The sequence below is a fragment of the Papilio polytes genome, unplaced genomic scaffold, assembly GCF_000836215.1.
Source record: "Papilio polytes unplaced genomic scaffold, Ppol_1.0 DF820844.1, whole genome shotgun sequence".
NCBI lineage: Eukaryota > Metazoa > Arthropoda > Insecta > Lepidoptera > Papilionidae > Papilio > Papilio polytes.
In genome coordinates this window covers 399,340-419,473 of record NW_013528360.1, presented here as the reverse complement: position 1 = coordinate 419,473, position 20,134 = coordinate 399,340, and the positions used below count along the sequence as shown (strand labels likewise).

At 36.0% G+C, this 20,134-nt stretch overlaps 1 protein-coding gene across 1 annotated transcript; it reads right to left on the bottom strand.

Moving 5' to 3' along the window:
- Positions 1-208: 208 nt before the first annotated feature.
- On the bottom strand, positions 209-18,779 carry LOC106110153 (serine proteinase stubble). The gene is made up of 14 exons (XM_013291873.1): positions 18,594-18,779; positions 10,114-10,260; positions 8,653-8,763; positions 8,067-8,263; positions 7,509-7,718; positions 6,544-6,671; positions 5,933-6,072; positions 5,222-5,464; positions 4,679-4,756; positions 3,983-4,142; positions 3,522-3,709; positions 2,723-2,812; positions 2,032-2,186; positions 209-1,543 (listed from the first exon to the last, which is right to left on the bottom strand). Exons 1-14 carry the CDS (start codon positions 18,676-18,678, stop codon positions 1,376-1,378), a joined length of 2,100 nt encoding a protein of 699 aa, XP_013147327.1. The 5' UTR covers positions 18,679-18,779; the 3' UTR covers positions 209-1,375.
- Positions 18,780-20,134: the final 1,355 nt, after the last annotated feature.

The following is a 20,134-nucleotide window of genomic DNA, read 5'->3' as shown; positions in this document are numbered from 1 at the left end:
TATGTAGTTGTAATTGTGTACGAAATAACGATTTATGTATGAATTATAAAGATTATTAGAATTTTTTTTTCATTTTTTATCCAACACTCGAAATTTTTTAAAAAATACAGGTCTGTCTGTTTGTCCGAAATCCACACAAAGCGACAATTTAAACTAATAAAAGAATATGAGTACTCAGCTAAAGGTAAATGGAAAATAAAACAAAAACTAATTTTTAATAAATTTATTTTTCAAACAAGTGTATCTGCGCGTTTAGTCGCAACACTGACCTTAATAAATGGACAAGCTAATTTCTGCCGACATGGAATAGGTAATTTCTGCCGATCTGATTTCTTTTTTGGCGCTGACGGTCGTTGGTAAAAGTGAGTAATGGTGAGAATTGGAATTAATAATAGATGTATTAACTAAAAGCGATATCATTTCCAAGCAGACCTATCCATTTATACAGATCAGTGGGCGCAGAACAAACAGCTAGCACCAAAAATTATATTTACAACATGACGAATAAATAATTTAAGTGACATTAATGGCTTGAAAGAAATATTGCATTTATTTAATTACACCATAGCCTTAAAACTATAATAAATTACTAGAATACATAAAAAATGCATAAAATTTACTGTTTGGTCTCATACTTATACTAAATTGATCCCACGGGAACATTGCTGTCACTAAAAGCAGGTGGAAATATTAAATAATCTGAACAACATGGCCATAAATATAAATGCAAAATAGGCCATAATTTAGGATACATATTGTTTGAAATTATATGCTTTTTAAATAGTTGCTGATTTTATGAAAAATAATGGTGGGAAAACAATAATAAATGCCACATACGACTTAACTATAATAAATAAATTAATCTAAATATAGAGAAATAAAAGTCTATTTACATTTTTTTATTCCTAATAAAATTGAAAACTTTATAAATATGCTGTCGTTATTTTCAAAGACGCCATGTTTATAGCCTGAACAGAAATATAAAATAAACTATCGGGTTGCCGAAAAATTTTTATATTCTTGCTCATGCTAAAATAATTAACGACATAAAAAAACTGTTATTTCACTTTTTCAAAGATGACAATATTTTTGTATGAAAATATTGACAGTGGAACTTACGGTCATTTTTATATAATTAGGCGTCTTACACAGTTCACAATTTTATAGAGTTCTCGTTTAAAACATAAATCTAACATGAGGTCTATTTATCTCTAACTGGAAGACTATAATAAAATAAATGCGAATTATTTTGGTTATCAAAATGTTTCTATAGTATTCTAGGTCAATAATTTTTTTAGGTTATGAAAATAAAAAATTGTCTATGCTTTTGCTAATTTGTAGGTTATAATTTGGATAGTCTTCCAGTGTTGATGGTCTATGGATTGTTGACGGATATGATCTGGTTGATCCAGCCGATGAAAGAGGAGACCTTGACGTAGACGCCGGGCACGTCCTGGCGGCCGCAGCCGAAGCCCCAGGAGACCAGCCCCACCAGCTCGTAGAAGCCGTCATCCTGACACACCAGGGGACCGCCGCCGTCGCCCTGTACACACGATAATCGTTTTCTTGGAATTCTTTTTAACAGACAAACTGCCATTTTCGCTTAAATTCATAAATGTTTTTGTCAAAAGTTACAAGTTTTTTCGCATAGCTTTTTTTTGCCGACTTCCAAATTCCAATTCTAAGGTACAATACAGAAATATTTACTACAATAAAGGAGTTCTAAATAATTTTAGGTCATATTTCCTTACTTATAGTGTAATATTTTTTGAGAATGTTTTGGTACGTTGTTTGGAAGTCGGTTTTGGTTTTCTAACAAATATAACTAGTTTAAAATTTTACTCAAGACTATCACAAAAAAAGAGTTGAAAATCGTAATAGCTATTTACGTTTAGACGTTCTTTTGTTTACTTTATTTCGGTTTTGGAACGAACAGAAGACAAAAGATTGACCTTCTACACCATTTACTAACATTATAAATTAGAGGTTAGAATTTAGTTAAAATTTGTCAATTTTCCTAGTTTAGTTTACCTGGCAGGCGTCGTTGCCCTCCTCCCCGCCGGCACAGAAGGAGGAGGAGGGGAGAATGAACACCTTCTCAGTGACCGCGTTCACCTTCCGCACGCACTCAGAGTCATTCACTATGGGCAGCTCCGCCTCGCGGATACGCAGAGGAATAGGACCCGCTGGAAAATATACTTTTCATATTTAATTTCGTTAACAGACAATTTTTCAAATTTACTAAGATTAGTAGATTACTATTTTAAGATCAGGATAATTCAACAATCCTACTGCTGGCAAATATTCGCTAGAGATTATCAAAGGTAAAGAAGTATTTTATAGACAAATGCACAGATAACTACTTTAAAATCTTTTGATTAAACTTTGTTTTAGATATTTTTTTTTATTTAAAATTTAAACATATCAAATGTACTTATAATATTTAATACTAGCTGTTGCTCGTGACTTCGCTAGCGTGAAATAAAAATACACCTTACTTTACTAACTTTTTAATGATGATAGATTTTTTGAAATCGTCCTAGTAGTATTTGAGTTATTTCAATACATACAAAAATTACTAACATTATAAATGCAAAACTTTAGATGGATGGATGGTGTAGATGTCTGGAATGACATATAAGTTACTTGGTTTTTGTTTTATACTACGCGGAAGGAATCGCGGGCGAAAGCTAGTACTAGTATAGAAGTATGATGTACTCACTCTCCCCCATGTACCCGTAGCCAGTGACGGTGCAGCGCTTGCCGGCGGCGTGCTCCTCGTCCCGCGCCGGCAGGCACACCAGGCACACGCCTGACACACAGCCATTGCAAATATTTAGAAAACAAGGTAAACTCGCAAGCTAACTACAGAAAAATACTTGTGTAGCCGGCATTCTGCGGCCAGGAAGAATTTCAGGGGAGGACATCTTTATTCAAAATTGTTTAATCTTACAAACTTTAATAATGGCCGGTTTCCCAACTGCTTTTAACCATTCGCTAGTATTTCGAATTTCATGAATCACGTTTTAAACTACCTAAATAGAGTTTAACTTTGAAAGTTAGTTCAACTTAACACTAATGAATGACTAGGTAACGATAGAATAAACGGAAACTTGAGCAACTGAACATAATTCGTTTTTTGACCGACTTCCCAAAAGAAGGAGGTACTCAATTCGTCTGTATGTTTTTTTTATTTTTTTTTATGTGTTACGGCATAACTCCGCCGCTAGTGGACCGATTTTGATAATTCATTTTTTATCCGAAAGGTAATGCTTGCAGGTGGGTCCCATTTTTTTGTTTGATTTTTGGAGTCAAAGACTACGACGTAGTTAAATAGTTTTTAAGTTATCTAGAGGCTTTAGTGTACTGAATTATTTTACATTTTCAGGGGTTCGTAGCTTTCTCCTGCTTAATTAGTGAAATCTGTATGGTACACATTACACTGTGTATTTTTAAACAGAAAAATAGGGTTTTATGAAACAATAAGCATATTTTAAAAATGTAAAGTACATGTGACTGACCGTCTTTCAGCTCCGCTTTAGTCTTCAGTTTCAGTAATGCGATATCGTTGTCGAGAGTCTGGCTATTGTGGTTGTGGTGTATATATGTAGTAGCGACCAGCAGAGTCTGAGCGCTGGGGGAGCCGTACTTGCGCGTCAGGTCGTTGTCACCAACGCGCACGAAGTAATCATCACCGGAACGTACGATGCTGGAAATTTAAACAAAGTCTTATAATAATTGCAAAGATTTATAAAATTTACTTGTCAATAGTGTACAATGTTCATACTTGGTGAGGCAGTGATAGTGTACAATGTTCATACTTGGTGAGGCAGTGATAGTGTATACTTGGTGAGGCAGTGATAATGTACAATGTACATATTTGGTGAGGCAGTGATAGTGTACAATGTTAATACTTGGTGAGGCAGTGATAGTGTACAATGTTCATACTTGGTGAGGCAGAGATAGTGTACAGGGGACATACTTGGTGACGCAGTGCGCGGCGGTGAGCACCCACTGCGTGCCGACGAGCGCGGCGCCGCACACGTACTGGTTGTTGTTGTTGATGAGCGCCACCTGCCAGCACCACTCGCCCGGCAGCCCGTCCTCGCCGCCCATCACGCGGCCCGCGCGCGCCGCCGTGCCTGCGCCACACAACAGTAACTAACGAACACATACTCGTAAAAACAATAGACGTTTTTAAATCAAGAGGGAAAAATAATTTTAATAATTAAAATGCTGCTCGCGACTTCGTCTGTGTAAAATTAAAATCGAGTCTAGTCTGTGTTACTCAAAGATAACGTGGCCTTTTAATCGCGATTGAAGTTTCTCAAGTTATTTTAATACAAACAAAAATGCAAATCTTTTCTTTTTGTAATATTAGTATAATAACTGGATATAGATAAGCAAAAAGTTGTTGATCGACAAAAATCACACTTGCTTTCTCACGCAACTATGTCCAAATGGAATTAAAAAAGAACAAAAGTGAGAAGCGAATGTCTTTTTCCAGACTATTCTCTACGTCTATGCTAAATTTCATCGAAATCCGTTCAGCCGTTTAGGCTTCAAACTCTAATAGTTAAACATCCTTCCATCTAAATTTTCGCATTTATAGTATTAGTAAAATTACAGTGACATTTAAAATTTACTGACTAGTCGAGTTTATTTTTTTATGTCAAACCTTTAACACCGCAAACGTATTTATTATATTTCTCTGCAGAATGCATCATCGTGGTGCCATAGCTCGGCTCGTAGGGATCTGGAACATAGATGATAAACAACATTTCTACGGTGAAGACATTTTTAGAATAACCAAAGAACGTAACAATTGTAATTGGTAACGGAGGCCTGGTTCTAGTCGCTACTCCTTTTCACCATTTTCTTAAGAGGATGGGAAGGAAACGTGAATTTGACGGCAGAGGAGACGCATAGGAAGGGGAAATATCCTATTTATGTGTGTCATTTTCATCGACTAAGGGTAGGCAACGTGTTTATGGGCAATCGCTTCGCCATTTCGGTAGATTCAGGTAGCCGCTTGCATGATCGCCAATAAACTAGCTGTTGCTCGCGACTTCGTTCATGTGAAATTTTAAAATATGGCATATGTTACTCAGCGACAACGTAGCTTTTAATGGTGATAGAATTTTCGAAATCGGTCCAGTAGTTTTTGAGTTATTTCAATACATATAAAAATACAAATTAGTATAGTTAAAAATGGCCTTACATGCGATACGATCAATAGGCGTGGTGTGTTGAGGCACGTGGGACACGTGAGGCACATGAGGCACGTGAGGCACTATCTCGTTAGTGGTGAGCGCGTGGTGCTTGTAACCAGTGGTGGTGGTGGTGAGCGGGTAGGAGTCATTCCGCTCAGGGCCGCCGACCACTTCGATGATCTTGGACTTCGGCGCACAGCACTGAGTGCCCGCCTTCTTGCATTTAAATACATCTGTTATTTCCGCGTTGTCTGCAAACATAAAAAACAATAATTATCATACTGATATTATAAATGCGAAAGTTTAGATGGATGGATGTTTGTTAGAGTTTGTAGCCTTAACAACTGAGAGGATTTCGATGAAATTTGGTATGGATGTAGAGGATAGTCTGGAAGGAAACATAGGCTACACACTATTATACTGCACAGATTTCAATATAGTTAATTAAGTAAAAGGTCTTCTTTTTTGAACCGGAAAAAAATATGTAACTTCTCTGTTTATTTCTTTATTTCTAGGCTCAAATTACTGGTACTTTTTGTACTGCAAGTGACGTTACATAAAGGCTTTTGCGGAACATTAACGCTTATTATAAATAAGCACCATAGCTGAGTGTAAGCTCCATTATCTTCTATATGGTCGATGAATTAATCTTTTCATCCTAAAGTGGTCATAATCAATGCTTTTAACAAGGTCATGAAGACAGGATAAGTAATACTAACGGAAGCAGGTGAAGGACAGCAGCGGCACTACGCAGGAGCCGGGGCAGTCGGGGCGGGGGTCGGCGGGTGCGGGGGGCGCGGGGGGCGGCGTGGTGGTGGTGGTGGGCCGCGCCGTCGTCGGCCGGGGGGTCTTCGCCGCTCTGAAATATCACACTCCTTAATTATTGTCCAGTTAATTTAAAACTCTGAATTTAAATTTTGGTCCAATAACATTTTTACGGACTCCCGAAAAGTTTTACAGACAGTTTAGTTGGAATGGTTAAAGAAATCTTAGTGAAATAACAATAAAATAAAACAAAAATGAAATTCATCATCCACTTGCCCTTATCCCTTTACGGAGGGTCGGCACAGTATGTGCTGCTCTTCCATATAGCTCTATCAGCCGTCATATCTGAATCCACTTCTTTCTTAAGCATATCCTCTTTCATACAATCCATCCATACTTTCTTCGGACTTCCTCTTCCTTTGTAGCCATCCACATTCAATCTTAACACTTTCTGGTTTATGTCCCCATCAAACAACAAAATTCAACAAAATTCCAGCTGAAATCTTACAACTTACAGTAGGTACATTATTACAAGAGTTTCAAAGTAGTTAATATAAGTTTGAACCTGGTGTTATCACAACAGAACATGTTGGCGAGCCGGCAGTTGGTGTGCGCGTTGATCTCTGAGGGGTATTTGCAGAAGGCAGCCATCACCGTCGGCAGACAGAAGCTCGGGCAGCGTGGCAGCGGCGGCTGTGGACATACAGTATATATTAACAAGATTACAAATACAACATTACTAATAAAGCGTAAACACACACTATACTTAGTTACGAAGGAAATCAATCACAGTATATTTTTGAATAATTATTATTTTACGAGCTGTTGCCCGCGACTTCTACCGCGTGGTATTAGAAAACATACAAATTACAAAAAGTTACGTATCCCTTGGGTACCGGGCATTTCTCGGGGATGAAGCTTATCCCATGTGTACTTCAGACTTTGTTTTATATCTGTGCCAAATTTCAATAAGATATGTTGAACCGTTGCAGAATGGTCGAGTAAACATTAAAAAACTAAATTAATGAATCCCACGGGAACCGTAACTACTCCCGGGATAAAAAGTAGCCTATGTGTTCTTCCAGACTATGCTATAAACTTGTGCCAAATTTTATATAGATCCGTTCAGCCGTTTAGGCTACAAATGCTAACAAACATCTATCTATGCATCCATCCATTTAAACTTTCGCATTTATAATATTAGTAAGATTTTTTAAAAAAAACCCTACACTTACACGCTTTAGGTTATATATTTTCATGCTATTAAAATTATGGGCTAAATATATTGGAAAAACTCGTCATTGGGGAACGGGACAAAAACTAAAACTGACAACATCAAAAAAGCACGGTTGTCGTGGTAACGGTTATTGTTATCCAAAGTCAAATTCATTGTTATTTGTACATTTGACTTATGATTTCAATTGGAAATTTCACAAATGTAAAGAATAAAATAATGTTTTCATAATTGCATGCGGATGCCGCATAGAACCAGCGCATTCACTAATAAAGTTATGTTAGTATGTATCTCACCGGTGTGGTAGGTCGTGGCGTGGTGGTTGGTCTTCTCGTGGTGGTATCCTTGCTGTCGGTGATGCAGCAGGTGCCGCCGTCGGCGCAGGTCGCCTGCTCGTCCACGTGGTCGCACAGCAACACGAACAGCCCGCTGATGCACTCCCCGCGGCACTCGCGCTCCTTGTGGCTCACTGCTGTCTTCTTCTTCGGCGGGGGCGTTGTTGTTAACTGCAATATAGTTTAAATTCTAATTAATAACATGATCGTCGGTAGCTCAGGGCTTTAAGCACTTGACTTATAATCAACAAGTCCTGGGTTCGAATCACGTCATGTGCCAATGTGATTTTGAATTTCATATGTATTTACCTGACGTTCTAACGTTGAAGGAAAACATCGTAATGTAACCTGCACATATCGGCAAGTCAACCCGCAGTGGGCCGACAACTAGTGCCTAGTTGCCCCTATAGGGTGAGCTCCGAGACCCTCATTGGGAACGTATAGTGAACTCATGATGATGATGATATATCTTTTCTTCCTCAAAGCGCTATATCTACGTAAGTTAAAAATTCCCCTTACAGCAGTGCTAGGCTTCTTAGTATGATGATGCTGTTTCTCATTAGGCACCACGAGGTCGTCAGGCGGGCTGTCACCATAAAAGTCCCTGGCGACGCAGCAGACGCGGCCGCTGGCGCACAGCCCCGGCGAGCTGAGGTACGCCTGGCAGTACTGCGCTAGTTGCACCACCACGCACACGTCAGGACACGCTATATTACCTGATAAAAAGAACAGATATCCCAATTAGATAGTACTTTTAAATAGGATAATCTAAAGATATCCAAAAGTCCATTGTGTGTGCTGTTTCGATTTTGTAAAAGCATTTGAAAGAGTACATCATGACAACATGATAGACATCCTTTAATATGTTTGTTTTTAATTAAAGAGCCTACGAAAATAAACTATACGATGGATTTAAGAACCGAATATACGTGTAGACAGTAAAATGTCTGATGAAAAAAAGGTTTTTACAAGGAGTGCTTCAGGGATGTAATCTTGGCCCCAATATTCGTAGGTTAACTTGTATCCTTGTTATTTTGAATCTATTATTTTTGATATACTCGCGTTAATGAAGACCTAATATGTAATATGTGTACCTAATAATTACCACTGTCTTTGTGTCTGTCGGGCGTCAGTGTGGTGGTCTCGTCTTCGTCGGACTCCGTGGTCGTGTAGCGCGTCGTGAACGGACGCCGAGTTGTGATTGCCGTATCATTGTCTGAAATTATAAAAATAAATACAAGAAGCAAAATTACTTTATTAAAAAGAAATTAAGTTTAAATAATGTGAAATATACTTTGATGCCAATTAAAATATAACTCACTGTTTTAAAAATTGTAAACTAAACTTTTTTAAACATATTGTAGAAAACAAATACAATTATTGCATAGTGATTCATCATATGCTTAAGTTATATTAACTATTTTGCAGAGTCAAATATCCTAATGTTATAAAATATGCAATTAAAAATGCTCGCCTTGCGGAAAATATGGCGAGATATTAATATCTTGGTGGAAAAAGTGGTCTAGTTAAAAAAAAAGTGCCTTAGTTAACAAAGTATGTATATTAAAATGTTAAATGTATGTCAGTATGCTAATAGTAACTACTAACTGTGTTAATTACTGACAGGAAGGGCAACGATACAACGAGACCGTTAAACTGCATACAAAGATTAGAAAGGCTTTTACAATCTCAAACAAAGTTGTTAACAATGTTGCGTTCACATGAATACCTTTTACAATTAAAATTATAGAAATAAACAATCCCACGATCTTGTTTCTACTGTTTATCTCAATCTAAGCAGTTGTAAGATTTTGAACAGTACAATGTGAAACAATGTCAAAGTGCGCACACCTTTGATTAATCGCACAACTGTATAGTCGCACTTTGACTCTTATGAGCTTATATATATATTTTTTTATAACATACGATGACAAACGAGCAAGCGGTCACCTGAATCCGCCAAAATGGCGAAGCGACCGCTTCCCATAGACATCTACAATACCAGATGCGTCGCCTACCCTTATCCGACGGAGGAGGAGACGCACATAAATAGGATATTTTCTCTTCCTATGCATCTCCTCCATCGTCAAATCCGCTTCCCCTTCCTCTCATAAGAAAAGGGTGGTAAAGAGAAAGGGACTTCGGCACCACACTCATCAGACGAAACACGGCATTGGTTCCATTTCACGCCTGCCTTCTGTGTGGTCGTGGTATTACTGGGGGCGTGCCGGCCATGCAGTACTAAGATGTTAAAGCGGGCACTACCACTGTTTTATGGTGCGCACACTACTTGATTTTTAATAAATAAACAATTGAATTGCCTTAGAAACAATTGACACTCGCACAACAGTTGTGCGGTAGTTTATTCAAAAGCGCTCGCTCTTTTAGAGTCAAGTAATCGAAGTATTCGCTTCGAATTTGAATGTAGCGTCGGTGGCGTAGAAAACTGATTACACCAATTTGCAAAAAATGTTTCTTAATTTTCGCATATTATAAGTAATAAGAGAAACCGTCAACCGGCATTAGGCTGTGATTGACTAAGACATAATCACAAAAGGGGTGTTACCTAAAGGTTCATCCATGCAGCACTTCATGCCGCTGGGGCAGTCGGCGTCATCACGCACATTGGAGCAGATGAGCGCTGTGAGGGTGTGCATACACGCGCCCGGACAACTGCGCGTCTCCACCTGCGTGTCCAATGACTCGAACAGATCTGTAAGGTAACCACACGGTTATTAGCCATCGTCATAGGTTCAGATACTATACAAATTGCATAAAAAGAACAGCGTAAATATCACAGGGTATTCTCGTCATGTTTTCTGTTATATGAGTGATTTTATGGCACGATAATGTCGAAGATATAAATAAAGATCAGGAAATACAAAGCCAATTTCATTGATCCTTTTAATAGCTTAAAACCTATAACAATGTCAGACAGTTTGAGGAGTTGATTGACTTAGCACAGGTCTTCAAAGATCATATATGTTCGTACAATCATTGCCCATAATTACCTTCTCCCTTTCCATTTATTTTAAATTAAAAGTCGCCGAGCAAACAGCTGCGGCTGAGAAAGCCGCCCAGCGACTTCCAGTGACGGCGACAACTTTGCAAAATGTTTTTTCCTTCATTTTCTAAGAATCTTTTCTCTGCGCTGCCTATATGTGGCAGCGCGGCGCCACTCGCGCCAACAGGCTAACACCCTCCCCCACTTCCCCCTTGATAAGCCATTTAAATATTTAAATTACGGCAATCGAACAACAATCCGAAAACTTTAATAATCCAGTAAAATAATTATTAAATAATAACTATGTAAATTACAATGCCTATAATACTTGTTAAATTTATTAAAACAATCCAACAACAATCAGCATTACCTTAGGTAGAATTCAATTGTTTTATAAAAATACTAGATGTTCCCGTGCGACTTCATCAGTGTGAAATTATGAATGTTTTTATTGTTTACATTTGTCAAATTATCAATAGGAAATGTCAAAACGACATGACATGACAAATCTTGGCAATCTATTGATTGATGATGGCAGCAACTTATGGCCTCTTTCCCACATTAGGGTTTTTATCCAAAATATTTACTCCCTAAGTTTAATGGCGTGAAAATAGCCTATAGCCTTAAGCGTGTCGTAAGTGTAGGGCTTTTTATTAATGAAAGGACTATTCAAAAATATACTGATGTTGGTTTACGCTTTATTATATTAGTATAAAAGTGTATATAAAAGTGCAAGCGAAAAATTTAGCTGAATCATGAATGAACACTGTTGTAAAGTTCAATGAAACCGCAAATTCGCCATTGACGGTGCCAAGCGAGTCTCGACCTTATTACCTAACAGTTGTCCTAAACCGAACCTACTGGACGACATTCCTGAAGATGGGCTGACCGTTAGGTCGACTGTCCCGGCGCACCTCGGCACACATAAAGACAAATGAAAGGAAAACAGTTTGTGGTCCGAGTTACCAGCGTTTGCGTCATACTAAGTAACTTGTTCTGTTCCTACAGTGAAGTTTACTTATAAAACGCGCACAGAAGTAAAATAATAACTCAGTTTTTCTAATAAGAGGTTATTTTTTGTGTGAATCAATGTTATAAACACGAATGTTTAGATGGATGGATGTTTATTAGAGTTTGTAAACTAAATAACTAAGCGGATCTCGATGGATTTTTTTATGTAGAGAATAGTCTAAAAAAACACATAGGCTACTTACTTTTGTTTTTAAATTCCACGCGGACGGAGTCGCGAAAGCTAGTATATTAATGAGATAAAAAATTGTATGATTTTGCATAGGAAAGTCACTTTTAGTACACAAAACTGTAAGGTGTTAGGTCAACATACTGTACAACTTGGGCCATTGGTTATAGGACCGTTACGAGATGACCTAACACGGGCGGCGTGGAGAGATCGTCCTCTCTCCCTTCAGGCCCCTGGACCCCACCTTGTGCGCCAGAAGAAAACGAAAGTACCCTACACGCCGTGTAACGAACTAAACAGTTATGTTTGATGTTCAAGGTTTCCACACTTGTGTGAACCCGAATATCATATGATTTATATACATACCTATGTCAGTGACCACTCTATGCCAGTCCAGTTATAGAGAGCTACTGACTATACCTCACTGGCCAAGTGTAAACAATGGAAAGATACAAAGAATCATGTTTTTTCGTATAGATAATAATAAAATAAGCTTGAATAATGAAATAACAGTTTGGTTTCGCGTGACTGCGGCCAATTTATCTCAATATAGCAAGTTGCAGTAATGGTGATGACTGAACTTAACAATGCTTTATAATTGATTCAAATTGTTTATTCTCACTTTAAGTGTTTGAATACGATTATGTAAAAATTAAACGAAACCCAAGTCTGAGAGTCGGTGACTCAGGAGACTTGATTTGTAAACCGCAAGTCCTAGGTTCGAGTCCCGACTACCAATGTGTACATTTGGTCGATGTTCTTAGGGCGAAGGAAATCATCAAGATGTCTGCAAATGTTTGGAAATAAACAATTAAAATAGATGCGTGAAGTCAACCCGTATGGGCCATTGATAGACTATGGCCTAATCACCCCTAACTTAGGGTAGGCTCCGAAACCCTCAGTGGTGCCAATAGTGAGGAGATGATGATAGTATACATACAATACTTAAATGTTAGATTGAGTTCTATTTAGTCTTCATTATTTTTGGATTATTTTTCTAAATTAATGTTCCTGTATAAACGACTAGCAGTTCGAGACTTCGAGCATGTGAAATATAAAAATATAGCCTATGTTACTCAGCGATAACATAGCTTTTTAATGGAGAAGAATTTTTGAAATCTGCCCAGTAGTTTTCGAGTTATTTTAATATACAAAAATACAAATATTTCCTCTGTATAATATTAGTATAAATGTAACAATTAAGTTGAAGGAGGTGTTTAGTTTTGAAAGCGTTACTGAGATTAACTTACGCAACATAGTTTAATAATTAATCATACAAGGAAAATAACAAGATAATGGTAAGTGAAAGTGGCTAAAATAAAATATGATTCACTGTATCTTATACAAAACTGAATCATTCAAAATTTTATTCGAAATTATCCTGATCTTTACATAGTACAAATAACTGGAAGCGTTATTTTATCTGTACTAATATAGTAAAGAGGAAAGATTTGTATTGTTATAACTACTGGGCCGATTTTATAAATTCTGTCATCATTGGAAAGGTAATTTATCTGTAAGAAACATAGGCTATATATTTTTGTTTTTAATTTCACAAGTTTGAAGTCGCGAGCAACAGCTAGTAATCTAATTTGACAATAGAAAAAAAACAATACGTATTGTAAACAGACATCTTGTTTACGTAACAATATTTTTTCAACAATGTCTACCATATTTTTATTGTTGTACTAGCTTTCGCCCGCGACTCCGTCCGCGTGAAAACATAAGTGAGTAGCCTACGTGTTCTTCCAGACTATCCTCTACATCTTTGCCAAATTTCATCGAAATCCGTTCAGCCATTTAAGCTACAAACGCTAACAAACCTCCATCCATACAACTGAACTTTCGCATTTATTATATTAAATTTTTATTGTTGTATTTATTTCCCGTAAGTTAACAATAAACTTGTAACTTAAGTACTTTTAAATGTAAGGTGTACAAAGTACGTTATAATCAAGAGTTAAGAGGAACGACCGGCCGCAGGACTTTCTCCGTGCCCCTACTCCTTACGGTAACAAACCGGACACCAACGCAAGGCGCACTTAAATTGAATAACGCACATAATTTATCAATGAACTTCAAACTTTATCAAATGTAATATTTGAACAAGCTTTGTAACTATATCTATACTAATATTATAAAGAGGAAAGATTTGTATGTTCATATATATTGAAATAACTCAAAAACTACTGGCCTGATTTTAAAAATTCGTTCGCCGTTAAAAGCTACGTTATCAGTTACTATATATTAAACATTTTGTATAAAATAAAATTAAGTTGCTTTAACAACTAGCAGTTGCTCGCGACTTCGCCCGCAGGAAATTAAAAATAGTGAAAAACATAGCTTATGTTATTTACAGACAACGTAGACAAAAACGACAAAAGTATATGTTAAAAAAATTTTTGAAATCAGTCTAGTAGTTTTTGAGAATTCAATACATACGAAAATACAAATCTTCCCTCTTTATAATATTAAGAAAGAAAGAAATCAGTTTATTAAAAAAAAATGAAAAGGAATTCATTCGGCATGTGCTCGGTGTACCCTGAAGCGCCGGTTTTCAATGATTCCTAAAAAACAGAACACGCAGTTTTACAAAATAGTAGAAGAAAAATAAAACATGTACTTAATGTTACACTCGGTCACAACTCGAAAACTTAATCTAAATCTAAATTTATGGAAAAATATAAAAAACAAAACACAAATAAAACACTTAGATCTTACTTAATGTACCTAAATTGTTTTAAAACTAACATTACTTATACTGGGTTGCTGAAGTTTCCATTCACTTTATCATAAGATATTATATATATTTATCATAAGATTAAAGATACAAACACTGTCTAAACAGTTAAATTCTTATTTAAGGTTTCTATGATCTCGTTACAGATCGATAATATTTTCCCATAAGTTTGTATTGAAAGCATATAGCGAGGCGCAGGTGTCCGCGAGGTGCAGGGGACGGCAGGGTAACGGCGCGCTCACCGTTAGCCGCGCCCCATATACCACCAGACGATACCAACAAGATACAACTTATGTACTTCGATAGTAATAGTAAATACCCAACCAAAGTACCTGTATCAAACATGCTATCTCAGTGTCTATGAAAAAGCAAACATAACTTCTGATGTCGAGACTGAAATCTGTACAGTTTATTTCAAAACATAACCTAAAAATTGTTAACATCACTTATTGAAGAATACAAACAAAAATAATCTATATCTATTCGAATATTATAAAGAGAAAAGATTTGAATTTTTGGATTTTTGTATGTATCCGATTCAAGTAAAAACTACTGGGCCGATTTTAAAAAATCTTTCACCGTTAGAAAAGTAGTTTATCTGTGAGTAACATAGACTATGTTAACTAATATTTCCACAGCTAGTATTATATATTTTCAACGGAACATTTATAACTTAGTAAAATGTTTTTAAGGAACGGCAAAAGTAACGTATAGTAGCGTCTCATAGAGGTTACAGATTCAAGAATGTCAATAGACAATGAGTAGAGTGGCGGCCATTAACATCCACAGATAACCTAAATACAGGCACTCATTTGTCTATTGTTAAGAAAGCGCTTGTGAATAGATTTTGGTGGGAAATCGAGATGTATCTCGACTCAAACTACATGTTAAAACTCTAATGTACTGTTATTTACTTACTGTTTTTTTTAAATTTAGTTAATTATAGTTTATCCCATTACTTCTAATAACAGTGCAATTTCGTCTACTATAAAATAAGTTTTGTTTTTCTTTCATAGACGTTTCATAGAGATTATTTAAACTATGAATGCAGTGGCTTTTTGTATTATTTATGTCCGTATTTATTTCACTGGACGCTCGCCTAACAACATTGCTCTAATCTGTACAATAAATAAAAAACAAATCGAGGTCATTGACCGGAGACAGATAGACTATAACTCGCGTTCTACTGTTGATATTTTCTTTATTAAAATTGAATTTATTTAAAACTAGCTTCAGCTAGTGACTTCAGCACATTATAATAAAACTTAGTAGTTACGTTATTTCAGAATGTAATCTTTTTTTCAAATTTCATTAATCTGTTCACCAGTTAAGTGAAGTTAGAGAGTTACCTTTCATCATCCACCAAAAGGAAGGAAGGCATTGGGAAAGGCCTATGTCCAGCAGTGGGCAGGTGAAGGCTGTTGATGATGATCCACCAAAAAAATCGACATGTATAATACAAATAATAGGAATTAGGATGTGGAAGCATGTATAACAATATATAATACTAGCTTTAGCTCGCGACTCCGCCCGCGTGGTATTAAAAAAAACAAAAGTGAATAGCCTATGTGTCCTTCCAGACTATCTTCTACATCTATACCAAATTTCATCGAAATCAGTTTAGCCGTTTAGGCTACAAACTGTAACAAACATCCATCCATCTAAACTTTCGCGTTTATAATATTAGTATGAAGTATGAAGTATGATAATAAATGAATCAATTATACTTGTCTTATATCAATTGTCTATTGTATTTAACAATTTGATTTTTTAACCTTTACTGCACATTCCGTCTCGAAGGAATTGAAGCAAATAATGATGTTATTGAATTTAAACAAATTATTATGACTTGTGGTTATTTAAAAAGTACGTACAGACCTACTTAAAGCTATATGTGTGAGTTAATTTTTATTATTTTTCGAACATAGTTACGTTCTGTCACAAATCGTATATAAATTAGAAGATTTTAGAATCACGTAATTTATGTGTAACATTTTATTAAAAGAATATATAACCTAAAAGTTTCAAATACAATAGTTTAAATATATGTATGTATACGCTAAATCTAGACAGGTAAGTAATAAGATATTTTTAATGATATTCATAATATCCAGTGGTCAAAGAATTAAAACATGTGTATAACTTAACAGTGGCTATTAGTGTAATATAGATATTATTTTTGTGTACTCGTTTTTGTCCTGTCATCGTTCACTACACGCTTAAAATCTTTTACGAAATAGTAATGTCGAAACATTGCGCAGAAAGTCCGAGTGCGGAGAAAGTATCGGCCGGCGGGGGGGCGAGGCCGCGGGGAGACGCCGCCAGGGGAGGGGAGACGTCATCGAATTTGCGACAAAACACTTTCCTACTTGCCCGCCGACAATCGATTCCACGCAATCGTTACGAAGCGATTAATCGATTTAAACTAAATCGATTTGAACATTCGATTTAATTTGAATATTCAAATATCAATAGCTATGTAAATACAATTTTATCATATGATAATAGAAAAGAAAGTAAACTCCTTTTAGTTTTCTCTGTCATTTGCATAGTTACGTGTTGGAATGTAACTTAGTTACTTAAGTAAGTGACAAAAATTTATTTCGTCTGCAAACTATTTTACTGTAGCAAAAGCTACAACTGACTTTTAAATCTTTCAATATTATGAAGTACAAAGAGTTTGAAATGTTAAATTACCCTTGGCCTCGAAGAACAGACTAGATTGGACCTCATGCGGAAGGGTATTGCATGAGGTCGGAAAAGTATTGTAATTGTACATGATTAAATGATTTTTAGAGATAATTTGTTAAAATTAAGTGCAAATCTCTTCTTTTTTCTATATTTAAGAGAATAAACGGGGTATGTCTCTGTTATAATAAATCATTGGATGTACAAGTTATAGAATTAAAAATGTATTATGCATAAATACAGTTTTGAAATGTTTGTTTACATGAAAAAGAATATCATCGAATAAGGTAATAAAGTAAAATATTCTGACATTTAAAAATTGGTTAGCAAAGTTATCTTGATTTTTTATTTATCGATGTTTTCAATTATAATAAAAATTTAAATGCATTTTATAGTAAACTAGCTATCGCCCGCGACTCCACCCTCGCGGAATTAAAATAGTTGAGTAGCATTCTTCCAGATAATGCGCTACATATTTACGAAATTTCATGGCGATCTATACAGAAGTTTAGGACATTGTAACTAAAATGATCCATCCTAAAATACAAACTTTCGCATTTATGATATTACATACAGTAAGATCATTTTATTTATTTTAATTTGAAATTGGATTGAAATCAATTAATTGATACATTTTATGTCTCGTTGAATTTATTGAATAATATCTCAACTGACTGAATTGTAATTAACCATGGTATAAAACCTTCGATATCACTACATTCATTGCTACTAAGATTCTCATTAGAAACCTTTTCCAAATGTGTATTAATTAGGCTACTTACTTACTTCAAAACTTTACCTATATTACTACATATTTAAAAAAAATAAAGGACATATGGGATATTAACATTCCTAAATAAATAAGGACTTGTAGTGTTGTGTTTTACTAATCAATAGATACTTTTACAAATAAAAGACTTAAACGGGAGTCAGTGATACACGTTCGCACAACACACGCCGACACGACGCGGCAATGTGGAGCGTTGTAACGGAAGTTATTTCAAAGAGAAATCTCATAAAACTTTAAGAAATAACTATGACGGTATCTACGACAAATCTATTCTACATTCTTGCCGAAATATACTATATATTCACATTATTGTATTCTCAGAAGCGATGTTTTTTTTTTTCATATGAGAAAAATAAATAAAAATTTTATAAATATCCAATTGGAATTTAATTTAGGCCCTTCTTATGGTAACTTTGGTATGTGGAACTATTATTCGCATTGCGGAATACAGAGCGGAAACGTCTCCGTTGTAACAAGAACACCAAATACGCAAACTCGATTTTCAATTCATACAACGTGCAACCTAAAATCCACAAGACTGTTACGGTCGCTAACGCATGCAAGTGGGTGAAAATTTGACCCAAAACAAGGCATCTCGGGCGGGAGAAAGTTTCTGGTGTACTGACCTGATATAAACGAACTGATCCCATTCTGTGCGCTCGCCGGGGTCAGTATCCCCAGGAGCAGGAGGGCAGCACTGACGCAAGTCATGACTGTCACTGTCACCTGTCACTGTCAAAGAGCTGCCGCAGCGCGCATGGCGTGGCGACCGGTCGCCGCGTCGCCTGATCGAGACTGACGAGCCCCGGTGAAAGAAAGAAAGGCGTTCGCAACATCACATAGACCAACGTTCGCCGGCTTTCACACTACACATTAATTTTACTGCCTACAGACTATACACCTCTCAGACCCCATGTAGCCATTACTACTTGAAGTCGCCTCCTCATAGGCAGACCTTCATTTATCACTAAAAATGTGCACTACCAGCAGCAGTTTTAAATGGGAATTTGTGTTCCATTTCTAAAATTAATTTATATTAACTAGGTACATTCTGTAGAGGGAATCTGAGGAGACAAATGGTATTGGTAGTGCACTAACCTCGAGTTAGATTCAAACATTCATAGCTCTGAAGCTATTCATAGCGCTGAAGCTACTCTAGTATTAGCGTGTTTAAAACATGTCTAACAGTCATTAACATGTGTGTTATTTCAATATTTATATGTCGCTTCTGCATTAACGTATAATCTTTGAAGGAATTATCACTGTTTAACGGCGAACAGGTAGGACGACGTAGCGAAGCGGCGAGTACTTGACGGTCACCATCAGACCATCACCACTATACACGTTTCACGAACTACGCTATCGTTGATAAGTCGCTTAACATCATAGACTGTCTACTGAGCAAAGACCTATCCAACAAGGGACTTATGTTTTTTTTAATTCCATTAAGTTACAATAAATAAAGCATGTGATCTTCAACTTATCTTTAGGAATGCTAAAGTATGACAACGCAAACAACAGTCGTCTAGTCCCACATTATCTACAATATTTAGGGTAACTTAAATTAAGTTCATTAAGGGATTAGTAGTGTGTTACTATTTCTACGAATAGAATAGTAAGTTAGTGATAATTTTTACGATATACTACAGAATTACTTAGTTCACTAAAAATATACTCGTAAATCTCTAAATAAACATATTAAAGAACGCCGTGATCCAGAAATACGCTATTTATTAATAGTTCCTCAATATTAGTAACAATTAGTAGCCTATGTTACTCACAGATAAATTACCTTTCTAATTTTGAAAGAATTTTTAAAATCGGTTCAGTAGTTTTAGCGTGAATCAACATACAAATATCCAAAAATACAAAATCTTTCCTCTTTATAACATTAGTATAGAAAAACTATATAATGAACATGCTGATTAAGCAATGACTAAATGTCAATTTCCCGGATTTGAACCCGCATACCTTTGTCAAACGTCACTAACCCAAGGTCTTACTACTTATCTAAATATAATAAAATCTACAAAAGCTACAATCGATTCAGAGTTAAAAAAATTATGTATGTAAATTTTAAATTTGAAACCGTTATAAATAAAACTATCTAAGTATACTAAGAACTTATCAAGAATTCGTGAGAACGTGTTCGTAACGTCATCGAAAA

What these genes read in the sequence shown, in the direction of transcription:
- LOC106110153 (XM_013291873.1), bottom strand. Translation starts at nt 18,678, where the DNA reads ATGACTTGCGTCAGTGCTGCCCTCCTGCTCCTGGGGATACTGACCCCG. An exon ending in GATCAGTTCGTTTATATCAG is followed by an intron (nt 10,261 to 18,593) that starts GTCAGTACACCA and finishes GTTACCTTACAG; the next exon opens with ATCTGTTCGAGTCATTGGAC. An exon ending in GCTGTCCTTCACCTGCTTCC is followed by an intron (nt 5,465 to 5,932) that starts GTTAGTATTACT and finishes TTATGTTTGCAG; the next exon opens with ACAACGCGGAAATAACAGAT.